Source organism: Opisthorchis viverrini (assembly GCF_000715545.1).
Source record: "Opisthorchis viverrini unplaced genomic scaffold opera_v5_318, whole genome shotgun sequence".
Lineage (NCBI taxonomy): Eukaryota > Metazoa > Platyhelminthes > Trematoda > Opisthorchiida > Opisthorchiidae > Opisthorchis > Opisthorchis viverrini.
Window position 1 is genome coordinate 210,878 of NW_008751974.1, and position 14,591 is coordinate 225,468.

Below are 14,591 nucleotides of genomic sequence, written 5' to 3' on the forward strand. Positions count from 1 at the left end.
CATGCCCCGATCACAACAGTGCACGTCCTCCGGTGACTAGTCCAAGCAAGTTCTTGGAACTCTGTGAACACGGTCTGGTATAGGTCTGTCCTACCGCTATACCACAAATCTACATACAACACTGTAACTACAGCGACCATTCCCATGTACACCAACAGCTGCGTCTTTTTTCCCAGGCTAGCACAGTAGGAAAATGCATGGATAGTGCCATTCAACTCACTTTTCGGGTATGCACGACCGACCTGTGTCTAGTCGTATCTAAGTGTTTTTGACTTCATCTTGGTTTCACTCAGACACCGCACACAGGACTGACGCAATACACCTTCGCACCCGGGTCTTTCATGCTCCCACCTACAGTCGCTCGGTCACTGGCCGAAACATGTCCAGATGGAGTCTGCTAGGCAGCTGATTCTGGCCAGATGCAAATCATGATCAGAGTGCCTCACCTTGACAGCTAGTAGAACTGTCGTTCGAGCGATACCCGGTGGTCCTCACTCGAGCACGCTTGTTACCACATACCATTACTTGCATAAAATGTACAAACTCTGACACCATCGACCTTGCGAGTGAGCCGCTTGTTCACTGTTTCCCAGATAACACCATCCAAACCACATGGAATCAGGCCACTGGTGCTTCACCCATCTCATTCAGTATTCAGCTGCGACAGTTTGAAACTACTGATACCACGGGAACCTTGCCCTGTAACATAGAGGTGAAACAATTCAGAAGAAAAAACCTGTTCGCCTAGCAAAACCCTGTGAAACCTGTGACTGCGGTCGAAATTTTCCAGAATAGCGGACTCAACACTTCAGCTGCTGAATGCTGCAGCTTCATGACTTGTGGACTCATTTTTCAAAGAAGACCGCCACCCTCCTGCACAGTCTGCGTGAAAAACATAATGGGGACATTCGTGAATGTTCAGTTGCACGTCTGAAGCAGATGAGCACGTACTTGGTGCTTTGTGGCAGCCGGCTATATGTGCTCTAAATTTATGTAATATCACCAGAACTTTAACTTTATGATGAATGCTTGCTGCTGTAAGACACGGTCATTCGCCAGGCCAACAGTTGTGACTGACTCATACTACGATAACCGTGACGTGGCAGTCGTCAAGAAGGCAAGTTTCAAATCTGATCCTGTGAGTGCATTAACCAGCACCTCAGTTAGGCGTATAAAATTTCATCGACTTCGTCCATTCGAGCGCCTTACTGATGTAGAGGTGCCTTCACCACTCATGTCCCTTTCTCGCACTTTCTCGTGCTCCCTCTTCTGCTGCACCTCACCTCAATTTGAATACTCCCTCCACAGATCTCAGCACCAGGAGTGACCACTTTGTTCGCTGTGCATCACGCCCAGCCGCAGCTTCGGTATTCTGATTTCAGTAACAGCCCTAAACACAGAACTGTTCTCAAAACTCTAAAGCTCGTCTACTTGGCAGCCTTCAATGCTCACACATTAAAGCAAAAAAATGCTCAGCTGTAACACCCTTTTGGTGTCTAACTGCCATGTACGTGAAGGAAGCACGAGGGCTGGGATAGCGCCAAGCTGCCCAAGCCTAGACATGGGAAGTCAAGAAATAGATGTCGGATTCGAATTACGGACCTTCCGGTCAGTAAATTCGCGCTCTAATCACTTGAGCTATCTCGCCCTCATTGAAGCAAGAAAGACGACAAGTGGCTCTTGCACGCTGGATTCTCCCTGCATTGATATAAGTTGCCTGTCAGAAACAAGGATACAGGACACGAGTACTTTAGTTGAACTGACTGCCCCTTCGCTCTCATTCGGGTTCCCCTGCGCACCTCTGGTGATGCGGAGGCCGCTGCAGCCGGATATGCTGCAGTAAGCACTTACTGAGCGACCGAACAGAACGACCGACTGGATAGCCGCTGATACTTGCCCCTGCGCGGTTTGTTGGCCAGCGTCTGCGAAAGAATCTCCAGAAATTGAACTCTGCCTCACTATTTATTGCGCCCATATACTAACCGACAGAACGACCGACTGGATAGCCGCTGCTACTTGCCCCTGCGCGGTTTGTTGGCCGGCGTCTGCGAAAGAATCTCCAGAAATTGGACTCTGTCTCACTATTTATTGCGCCCATATACTAACCAACTGACTGTAGCCCTGATTTTGCCAAAGATAGTTTCTATAACTTTTTAGGAGCTTTGTTACTACGGGCTAAAAGCTCAGCTCTCGTTGTGGTTACTGATGGCCTGAACTCCCAGGTAGGTAGATTAGTCGCTTCGGAGGCCCAACAGGGTGGTCGTCTTGGGTTGGATGTGAGACGCACGGACAACTGAAATAGTCTACCTGGACGTGTGCCTACCACAGACTGTTCCTTTGCAGTACGAATTTCCGTAAGAGCTTGAACCGCCTGAGAGTGTGTTACCCAAAATGAAACGAAAAACGTTCTGCTGTAGCACCCTTCCGATACCTAGCTGCCTGGCCACCCAAAGGAAGCATGAGGGCTGGGGTATTACCAGGTTGCCCAAGCCTAGACGGGGGAATTCGAGAGGCAAAGATCGGCTTTGAACCACGGACCTTCCGGTCAGTAAATTCGCGCTCTAACCACTTGGGCCATCTCGCCATCGAGAACCTAATGGACTCGGAAATCAAACGAAACATTCAGAAGCGGTTCCTCAAATGTGCTGGATCATCGTATGTCGGACATTAGTGGGCACTAGGAACAGATAAAAACGGTGAGCTGGAACTTCTGTTTGTGGTACAACCCAGCCAACCTCATCCAAACATTGGATTTCCGCTAGGACCGTGGCTTTGCTCGAGGTCAGGCGACAGATTCCTCCTGACCGCAACCACAATTCGATTCGAAGCCAAGTAAAACGGATTGTGCGTATAGGCCACGAGTCATGAATAATCCAAAATGCCGAAGAAATGGAAGAGGCGAAAAATGCGGGAGACGTCTGCAGGCTGTTCCACTTGATTCGTTCGACTGGTCATCTTACCAACGAAACAATCAGGAACTAGAATGACTCTGATATCCAAAGAAGGAAAATGCCCCACAATCCCGGTAGTCCTTGACTTCCTGGGAACGTTCGATTCTGTTGATCCGTCAGTGTTGTGAACCATAGTTGCTCAACAGGGTATGCCAGAACGTTTGTCAGTATAATCCGGTCCTCACATCCACATACTTCTGTGCGTGTGAGAGTATATGGTGAGTTCTCTGGAAGCTTTCCTACATAAAGTGGTATCCGATAAGGATATCTAATCTCTCCATTCTTTTTTAACTTCATCGTCGATGAGACACCTACCTCAGATGAACTTCAGTACTACCTGAGAGGACAAGCGATTCCCCTTCTCCGTAAGAAAGACAAGGCCAAACCCATGGTTGCTCTGACAGTGCACGTAACACCAAGGACGAGAGATAAAACTGGTGTACTTACTGGGACCTTCAAGGTATTGCACTGGAGGTCACGAATTCGGCAGTCATTCCTGTCACTGACGCTACCGACATCGAAGACAGTCTCCGGAGAAATCGTCTGGCAAGTGAGTTATGCTGGGGAACTCGTCATCAGTGATTGGCCTGATATTGATTGGGCTAGTGAACGAAGCGTCTAATTTGGATGTTAGTCTCAAAGGCTTTAATTTGTTAACCAGTGGTGCCGCGTCCCATAAAATCTTAATACACCCAGCGTCGACTAATCTGTCAACAGCTGCTCTACCGCACTTGGTTGGTTCACGCGGAAAAACCATGAAACTATTCCTGAGTTCGAGGTAGATCAGCGATTAAGGGGCGAAAAAACTGACCGGAAGTTTTGTGGCGTGAATCCGGGCATCTTGACTTCTTGCTTAGATTTGAGTAACCTGATATCATCTCAGCTCTTGTGCTTCGGGTGGTATATCAGCTAGGCACCGAAAGGGGGCGAGATATCTCCGTGGTTAGAGCGCGAATTTACTGACGGAAGGTCCGTGTTTCGAAACTGACCTCCGACTCTTGACTTCCCCCTGCCTAGGCTTGGCAACCTGTTAATATCCCAGCCCTAGTGCTTTTGGGTGGTATGGCAGCTAGGCACCGAAAGGGTGCTGCAGCTCAACAATCGATCGACTGACATATTAAAGGCTATCTTATTTTTCCTAATTTTGACATCTGTACATTTACTACCATTAGTTCATCACCACATTGCTCGTCCTCTGTCTTCCGCCAACCCTAAATTTATGCGTAAACTTTCCGACGCACGTCTATGAAACCACTGAATACCCGGAGAATCTTTTCCAAATTTTGCGTAATTTGGTTGATCTATTGCTTTACAGCATGCTCCAATTTCTTCCCCGCTCTTCTGCAGCCTACAGACCTTTCCTCCAATGGTTTAACAATGCTTGTCCCCTTCCCGTTAAGCAGAAGGACCATTTATGTTAGCTTCCTAGGACTTCTGTTCCAACCGCTTCAATACGTGCTTTTTGAGACTTCTTCAAGGCTGCTGCCTACAGGGAAAGATATGGACTATAAGGCCAATGAATTATCAAGCCTCAGCCCCACGGAACTCGTTTATTTTGGATAACTGATAAACTTTTCTGCCCATCTCCGACGTGTAGCAGTCAGGCGCCAATAAGTATTACTGGTGTATTGCTGTCAACGATAATGATGATCTCCAACGTCCTAGTTTAGGTACATCCCACACGCACAAAGTGTCCTGAGGAAGCACTTTATTAGCATTTTGTTGCCTTTCGGGCTGTTCCTTTTCACCCCATGGTCTCCGAACACCTTGTTCTCCCGTCAGACATCACGAGATACAATCGTCAACCACTCCTGACATTCCGAAGATCATTGGTCCGGGTGGCATCTGTCCGATTTTCGAAATTGGGCACCAAAGCTCGCTCTATTTTTTCCGATTGGTTTCGTTATCTCAGCACAGGTATCCTTCCAGCCAGCCAGAGAATGTCCTAGTTACTGCCCATCCTGAAACGCAGTTGCGGACTAACCCAAACGAGCGTCAGACCGTCTCCGTTATCGCCACCTTATCTTAAACTTGTCAATCTTTATAAAATGGATTCCGCGAGATCTCAAAGACAATACGCTCTTGACAGTATCTATCGTTCGGGGCACATCTGCCATGCAACTCCGCTAATTCACGAAGAGTAGGATATTTGCAAGGTTGCCGAGGCCCAGACAAGAGCAATCGAAAATTTAGGGTTAGTTTTGTATCACACACCGTCCTGAAAGATTATGAACACCATTTCGGATGCAACTGTTGCACAGGTAATGTACCAGTATATCGATCTCATGTATGACCCGTTGTCCTCTGGTGAGTCCGCGCTAGTGTTTCAGCATGTTACTCTCGACAAGCTTCCGAGTTAAGACCTCTGCCCATACCGGATCAACAGCTTTTCCGTAAATTGTACGTCACATTTACACCGGAGTGAATATCCCCCAACCATTTGATCCGTTCCGTCCCTGACATCATTTCTGTCCAACGTCAACGATCTGTTGGTTGTTTTCAACGTCCGCGCATTTACTGACGTGACCATTCTTCGTTGTCTCATCCGTTATTCATTCGGGTGGTCTGCTTCCCCATTGAACTCTTACGGCAGATATAGACCACCGGTATCCTGATCACTAATCTTGTTAAGATGTCATCTGTTACCGGCCCATCTTACTTTTCTGTATATCTTGATCACTCGCCGTCGTGTTCTATGCTGTTCGGAATTCTAGTTGTCCTGACTGTAATGTCCATTATTCGTCTCTCACCGTGCTTAGAGTGGCATCTCTTTGTATAATATCGCAGCTCGTTCACTTTGGTTCCCTTGCAAAAAGCGTTTTAAGAAAACTAGTATCTTTCGACATCGAAGATACTTTGCACTATCTCCCTCCTAGAATGACTGTTTTCATGTTTGTCGCGGGGGCTCTATTTTTCTCGGTTGCTGGTTCGAGTTCCGGGGTTTCTTCTTGAGTTTTAAACAGTTTCAAGCCTAGTTATCACAGGGGAGCGATCGCGTTTTGAAAGGCCTTACAAAACGAACCACACAAACTGTCAACGGATACCTAGCCAAGTAGAAATGGTTTTTCTCGATAAGTCAACACGATTTAACCCCGTATATCCAGCCGTGATGGCCGTGGTGCACAGCCGAAAGCGGGAAGAGAGTGACGATTCAGCCGATTTGGTTACCATGCTTGCTTCCTGGATTCTTGTTTGTGACAGACAACATAGGTCAATGCGCAGGATATTTGAGATACGATCAAGAGCAGCTTGTTGTCCCGCCTAGCTCAGAGCGCCAACATTAATAACAGGTAAGTGTATCGGGTTTGGGGAGTCTGAAAATTGATTTTGACGCCGACGCAGGCTGACATGCAGCAGTTCCTGGTGCAGTTAATGCAAGGTGAACAGAGCTGACACGTCCGGTTTATTTGCGACGGGTGCATCTGAGTGGGTCATGGAGACTTGAGGACCATTGCACCACTGTAGGGCGAAACTGTATGTACAAAATAACGGTGTGTACGCCCTTCACATCATCGCCTTGTAGCGTCCCCAATAAATCACACGGATCTACGTACACGTCATTTTGCAAGGTATGCATTGTCCACACTACTTGACTTCCATGATCCTTTTCATACCTTCCCCTGTCATACTTACTCCCTTCGAGATCACCAAATTCGCAGTAGAAAACAATGCTCTTCTCGACGAATAGACAAACATGTAATGTTCGGTTACTCCTGACGACAAGTATATTCTTGACGTCCCATCCAGCCTGACTTTTATGAAGCAGATACTTCATAATTCAAACACTTGACCTTTCGGTTATTCATGCCTATTTGCCGGAAATCTGGTAGTATTACTTTCTCTGGAGCTCTCTTTCCGCTGCATGGTAGCTTTGCACAGTGAGGATCTCATGTCTGTTGCTTCCCAATTAAGCGAACTCTTACCTCACCTTTTTACCTCTGTTGTATTGGGAGAGCGATCGCTACGGAAATGTCAATCCACTACGGTCCCTTGTCAGTATGTAGTGGACTATATTCTGCATGTATCATGAATGTGCGCTTCTAATTCAGATATTTTTCTTTTCTAGCTCTCAGTTGGCTAGTCATTGCTGTACTGTTTTCATCCCACATGACAATCTGTGTGTGAACCACTATTAGTATTATGGATTAGCGTATAAACCATCCCCAACGACGCAGTAGCTCACTTGCTGGATGGGTAATCTATGCTCCCCGTGCTGTAGAAGAAAACAGAAAGCGCTCCGTGATGACGACCCGTCAAATTATGGTTCAGCGACTAATCATGGGAGTTGTCCCGCCTAGCTCAGAGCGCCAACATTAATAACAGGTAAGTGTATCGGGTTTGGGGAGTCTGAAAATTGATTTTGACGCCGACGCAGGCTGACATGCAGCAGTTCCTGGTGCAGTTAATGCAAGGTGAACAGAGCTGACACGTCCGGTTTATTTGCGACGGGTGCATCTGAGTGGGTCATGGAGACTTGAGGACCATTGCACCACTGTAGGGCGAAACTGTATGTACAAAATAACGGTGTGTACGCCCTTCACATCATCGCCTTGTAGCGTCCCCAATAAATCACACGGATCTACGTACACGTCATTTTGCAAGGTATGCATTGTCCACACTACTTGACTTCCATGATCCTTTTCATACCTTCCCCTGTCATACTTACTCCCTTCGAGATCACCAAATTCGCAGTAGAAAACAATGCTCTTCTCGACGAATAGACAAACATGTAATGTTCGGTTACTCCTGACGACAAGTATATTCTTGACGTCCCATCCAGCCTGACTTTTATGAAGCAGATACTTCATAATTCAAACACTTGACCTTTCGGTTATTCATGCCTATTTGCCGGAAATCTGGTAGTATTACTTTCTCTGGAGCTCTCTTTCCGCTGCATGGTAGCTTTGCACAGTGAGGATCTCATGTCTGTTGCTTCCCAATTAAGCGAACTCTTACCTCACCTTTTTACCTCTGTTGTATTGGGAGAGCGATCGCTACGGAAATGTCAATCCACTACGGTCCCTTGTCAGTATGTAGTGGACTATATTCTGCATGTATCATGAATGTGCGTTTCTAATTCAGATATTTTTCTTTTCTAGCTCTCAGTTGGCTAGTCATTGCTGTACTGTTTTCATCCCACATGACAATCTGTGTGTGAACCACTATTAGTATTATGGATTAGCGTATAAACCATCCCCAACGACGCAGTAGCTCACTTGCTGGATGGGTAATCTATGCTCCCCGTGCTGTAGAAGAAAACAGAAAGCGCTCCGTGATGACGACCCGTCAAATTATGGTTCAGCGACTAATCATGGGAACTACGGGACGAAACATGGCAGTGGTGTGGCCGGTTACTTTCCAAACTACCCCAAGGATGCTCATGTGGGTTATACTCACTTGTCAGCTGGCCCACAGGTAGTGAACGGTGAGGTTCGACATCCCCGTCAACAGTTTAACGATATCCATGTGGGTCATGCAGACAGTTCTGTATTGGGTTCTATGGGAGCTCCTGGTGACGGCAGGACCGGTCGGTATCGGTCTCAGACATCCCAAGGAAAGTATGGTTTGCCTACAGATCCATCCGAGGCGATACTTTCTTCAATGTATGCTCCATCGAGCACAAATAACTTGCAGCATATATCAGAAAGAGAACCCGATGGTGAGCTCCTTATTTTGATCTTCTTCTAGTTGTGGCGTTTGCAAAATGCTGATATATGTCCATGGATATGTTTACGAACGGTGTGGTTGGTCGTTGGTTTGTTTGCTGACCTGGACAATGTGATTGCAAACGTTTCATCATCAATCGAGGTGGCATCATTAGTGCGCTGCTAGGAAGCCGAGTGTAGTATAGTGGCTGTGCGTTGAGTAGTGGTGTTTGTGTGTTAAAGTATGTGCTGCTAGCCGGTGCTCAACACAATTACTGATGCACTGGTATACTCCACCCCACTCCCCCATAGCGAACTGATGATATCACATCAACTGATGAAACGTTTGCAACGATATTACCTAACTCAACAAATTAACGGACCATTTACACAACCTGTGCTATCAACATTCTGATCAATAGCAAAGTAATGTAGTTAAGAGAAGAACATCAGAGAGCCAATAGAAGGTTACGTATTCAGAGATGGGTCATTTATTCACTCTCTTGCCACTGATTTATCAGGGGTTATTCACACTTCATTGCTCTTGTCAATGCGACACCGTCTTCGTACGTGGTTGACCTCGCATAGCTTCGATTGAATAGACTTCGCAGCGCCCAAACTGGTTCAAGCGTTTATTAGGACTCTTTGAAGTCAAAGTTGATTGGCTTATGGCTGTCTAGGCAGTCATTCATCAAGTTCTTGTGGATTTCTCGCTGGGGTGGTAGTTTGATTGATGTTTCGAGTTTTGCAGTAGTCACTCAATGAGGGGCTATTATTTTTGGGTTGAGTTGCAGTTCGTTTTGAGGAAATCAGCTTCAAACACTGTTGATTCTAGAAGCACACAATAATGGGCTCATTAAAAGCGTTGTTGGATCCTCATCCTTGTAGCACTGCTATATTTTATACGCGGCTTTTTATGTTTCGACTGGACATTCGGTACTTATTCCTCCGCCGGTTATCATCCACAGACACTGAAGCGGACCCTTCACTCAACCCGGTCAAGGAAACCTTATTTATGCAAAGGTCGATTCGAGATGTTGAAGCAAGTGAGTTCAACACTTATCTGCTATTCTTGAGTGACACATTTTGCGAGATGTTCACTCATTCACCTACCTGAGAAGCGTCATGCGTACATACTATTTCGCCGATTGGTGTTTATAACGGTCTGATAAATTCCCTTTAACTTCTTCCGAAATACATGCGTACGCGTAATATCTCGCTTTATCCGGAGCGATTTTCACTAGTCGGTCAGTTTGACAACAAGTGAAGCTCTCAGCCAATATCTGATACTTGAATTTGCTATCCGAATCCTCATTTTCCGCTTCTGTCCTGTTTCAGTCGTATTTAGCGCGGCGTAGACGGCAGTTTTTTTTTCATGTTACGTACCCTGTGTCGAGTGTGTAAACGATGCAAGGCCCATTGATGCTTCATATCCGCTGGGCAAGTTGCGAGATAAGCCACCACGTAATTCGGGTACTTGAAAAAGTGAAAACACCAAACTTGACATAAAAGTTTCACTAGTAACGACTCATAGAGCGATACCTCAGCAAGTATGTGGTGACTAAGCACGGTGCACAACAAGATTAATACGGTGACAAGCCGTTTTGATTGTCCTCAGGACAGGCTTGTAGAATGACCGCGTGTGGCTTTCCCGGAACCATGAACCGTGCTGTGACCTCAGTTGACATTTTCACATGCATGTAAATGACCTCCGTCGCATGGTAGACCATATGGCATTTCTTAGCGTGGTTGAACTGTTCTGCCGCTAACAACCTGGTTTTCCATTTACTATCGTAATAAGCATGTTTTTAAACCTTGTTTACTTCCATATGCGCTTTCTGAGAAACTATTTATGTCCGTACTGTCTACAAGGGAATGATTTACCACTAATGTCAGTGGTTTTTGTTTTTTACTCAGTTTCTACTGCATCGCTTGTGTCTGTTTAACTGAATCACTGGTCGCTGCATGAGTCGGACTTCAACGTTAGGAATCCCAGTTGACGGATACAGCTAGAATGCACACATCACGTTGTCTTCGATGCGTTCTCTTAACGGCTTGTTGGTTGATTAGCATGTTAATCCCTGGGATGTTGGCGGCGGACAGCATAGGGTTTGTGCAGGTTGGGTCGCGGTGTTGCTGCGGACGTCAGACTCCACAAGCATACCAGTTGTCTTCGCATGACAGACACCCTCCAGGAAAGCCAGCTATCCCTGGAGAGGCCTAAATAGCCTTGCACTCAACCTCTCGAAGGGAGACTATTCCTTCTCTTGATGTATTCTCATACGGAGGATCACTGTACCATGTGCTCCATGAACTCTCAACCAAAACACCAAACGAGCGTTAACATCAACACTGATGATTCAGTTCAACGGTGGGTAACAATTTTGTGGCAACCGAATGTAGCCTGTATGACCAATAGATTCCCACAAATGATGATTGAAGTGGATTACTTTGAAGAGTGCAATCAAACTGCTTCACAGTGTTCATCAGCAACCACTTGGTTAATCTAGTTGCACTAACCACTTATCTCCGTTTCTAGAAAAGGTGCTCCCAAACATTATCCTTGATTGATTCGGATCCTATTGATCTGTTTGATTGTTCTCGTTGTTTATGGTCCTGCTGATGTCATTTTTACGATACCCAGAACAATCACACTCCATCCGTTCATTACTCGCCGCCTATTTATCATCATATCCGCATTAATTTTCGTCAGTTTTGCATGACTGCACTTTCTGCGTTGAAAGAACGAAAAAAATTCAGATGATTCAAGAGGTTGGTCTTTCGTTCGCTCGCTGAGCTGGGCAACTTGATTGCAAACGTGTCCTCACTAGTAGATGTGGTATCATCAGTACGTATGGCTGTATAGTTTGAAAGCATAAATTGCTTGCGCTTCCTAGCCCCCACTCCGCATATTTTGTAGTTCCCATTCACTGGGTTTTCGTCCTTTCAGTGGATCTAAGTTTACTTCTAAATTCGTCTTGATTAATTCGAACGGTTTGCTTATTTCATGCACTGTCCATTTGGTGCTTAACCGCCGCGCACTTTTCTACCTTACTCAGCATTTAACTGCCAAGCTGCTAAGTTAGGAAAGCCCTCCGTGATCAAGATATCGCAGTATATTTTCATAAAGGAAATTACTCACAAGTTTGCTGAAAACTCCTGGACAGCCCACGACTGGTTTCGCCCTTCTTGGGGCTCGTCAGATTGGCACAGTCCCCGAGTTTCCGTCAACATTATGTTCTACTTGTGACCAAATTGCACGGAGTTAGCGAAACACTCATTTGCAAACAAATTTGGTTTTACGAGCGAGCCACCTGGAAACCGGGTAAATCTCTCGTAAAAGAGAGATTATTAATGCTTGAAGTGGTTTTGCAGAATCGACGCAATCGGGTACTTTATGACCCCATATGGTACAGTTTATTGAATGACAGTCCGTTAGAGTCAGGGTGTTGCCGCTTGCAAATCAGACTGCATCTTGAGTGATTTGGAAGGGTTCAATTTGGTAAGTATTTTCCTGCCTGACTCAAACATATGCAGCTGTATTGTGTCCTGTAGTGGCATTCGTTTTACGGCCTGGGAAAACGAGAGGTTTATTGGAAACTCGTTTGAATATCCCGTTTGAGAGATCCATCGTTGTTAAATTTTTCATTACAAATGACTGTTTTTTGAATGGTGCGAGGCAGACCTTGTGCCATGTGAACCAAACCACATGATTTCTTTTGGTTCCAAATGGTCCAATTGGATGCTTCTCGATCTCTATTACGGGATCCTATTGTTTGATTGTTCTCGTTGTTTATGGTCCTGCTGATGTCAGTTATATTTTTACGATACCCAGAACAATCACACTCCATCCGTTCATTACTCGCCGCCTATTTATCATCATATCCGCATTAATTTTCGTCAGTTTTGCATGACTGCACTTTCTGCGTTGAAAGAACGAAAAAAATTCAGATGATTCAAGAGGTTGGTCTTTCGTTCGCTCGCTGAGCTGGGCAACTTGATTGCAAACGTGTCCTCACTAGTAGATGTGGTATCATCAGTACGTATGGCTGTATAGTTTGAAAGCATAAATTGCTTGCGCTTCCTAGCCCCCACTCCGCATATTTTGTATTTCCCATTCACTGGGTTTTCGTCCTTTCAGTGGATCTAAGTTTGCTTCTAAATTCGTCTTGATTAATTCGAACGGTTTGCTTATTTCATGCACTGTCCATTTGGTGCTTAACCGCCGCGCACTTTTCTACCTTACTCAGCATTTAACTGCCAAGCTGCTAAGTTAGGAAAGCCCTCCGTGATCAAGATATCGCAGTATATTTTCATAAAGGAAATTACTCACAAGTTTGCTGAAAACTCCTGGACAGCCCACGACTGGTTTCGCCCTTCTTGGGGCTCGTCAGATTGGCACAGTCCCCGAGTTTCCGTCAACATTATGTTCTACTTGTGACCAAATTGCACGGAGTTAGCGAAACACTCATTTGCAAACAAATTTGGTTTTGCCAGAGACTCACCTGGAACCCAGCGAATCTCCCATTTTTGATGTTTTTTAAGCAATTTGGTTTCAAGTAGAACATAAGGCTGTTGGAAACTCGAGGTATTCATCTACCTGCTGAGCCCCAAGAAAGGGGAAACAGGTCGTGGGCTGCCGGGAAAAATTCAGCAACCTAATGAGTAGTGTATCACGTCTATAGATGTGTCGTGATATCTCGAATATCGTACCAATCGAAACAGGTGATCTAATGCAGCACATTTAGTTGCCTAGACACATCGTAAATGAGAGATTCAGTTGGGTCCCAGGTGAGTCTCTCGCAAACCATTTCTTTTGCAAATGAGTATATTTCACTAACATACGGTTTTCCCTTGAAACGCTCTCCGCCCGCAAAGCCAATCAGCGGTCATCGGCTTTATACACAGATCTTGGTCTGTGGGGTTCTATTTTGCTTTAATCAGGTTGTTTATACTAATATGGGGATGATAACGCTCCCCATAAACTGAGACCGGTCGGTGGTTGTACCTTTACTCAAAAAGCTACCCGGAACGACTGCTTCAGCTAGGGGGATATGAGCCTTGCTTCGGTCGTAACACGGCTACTGGCTTCAGCAGTACTGATGCTTCTGTCGTTATCACGCGGGATACAATTCCGAGAGCATCAGGCAGGATTTCGACGGGCCAGAGTGCGTCAAACGCTAAAGCAATGTCATGCATACCACCGGTCAACCGTGGTGGCTGTCGACTAGACCAAGGGATCCTTCGACTTGCCAAAACTTTCACACAACTACTGGGTTTCGCCAGGATGCCTCGTCTCTTTATTTTCATCCAGGTTTGTCACTGACACCAAGACATCACAAATCTGGCTGTCAAATTCACATCTGGAGAAAAACTTGTGGACATAGTTTATGCGGATGACATTGTTTCATTTAAGCTTGGTAATAGCTCTGACTATCTTGGCAGCCGCATATGCCCCGAATGCACGCTTCATCAAGGCACGAGCACAATTTGCCAACTTGTATCCTTCTTGACATCATAAAAAATACATATGTGGCTAAACGGCCATAAACCACCGTTAGACAAATCCTACTGTATTGCGTTGAAACTTGTCCTCTCTGGTCTGAAGACTTCCAGCATCTCCAAACATTTGGTCACTGATGTGTCCTTAGCAAGACACATTGGCTGCAGCATGTACTTAGTGGAAAAGCCCGTAAGCGAGTGCTAGGCAATAAATCGGATTCGCTCGAGCAGTAGGTAAGTTAAGGTAGTTGGGGCGTGTACTACATTGACCAAAGAAAGTTGTGTTTTCCACTTCCAACTCTTGTTGGTGGAGGTTGCCAGAGGACAGGCCATGACGGGCAGTTTTGTATCTTCGCATCTTCTTGTGTAAGATGCATGCTATTCTCCATGTGCCCAGCGCCAAATCCAAATAGACCACATCGGCGTCAGTTATCGGTGGCGAGGGTCAATCACCACCTGCCGCTCCTGGAACACCAGCGTGGACTCCGACCAT

At 45.8% G+C, this 14,591-nt stretch overlaps 1 protein-coding gene across 1 annotated transcript in view; it reads left to right on the top strand.

Annotated features, from left to right (window-relative positions):
• Nucleotides 1–8,051: 8,051 nt before the first annotated feature.
• The window catches only part of T265_09914 (hypothetical protein), a gene marked incomplete at both ends in the record, with an annotated part of 21,305 nt that continues 14,765 nt past the window's right edge, over nt 8,052–14,591 (top strand). Inside the window, 2 exons of the mRNA XM_009176130.1 lie at nt 8,052–8,610; nt 9,565–9,642. Coding sequence (XP_009174394.1) covers nt 8,175–8,610; nt 9,565–9,642 — 514 coding nt within the window. The remainder of the gene's footprint in view (nt 8,611–9,564; nt 9,643–14,591) is intronic.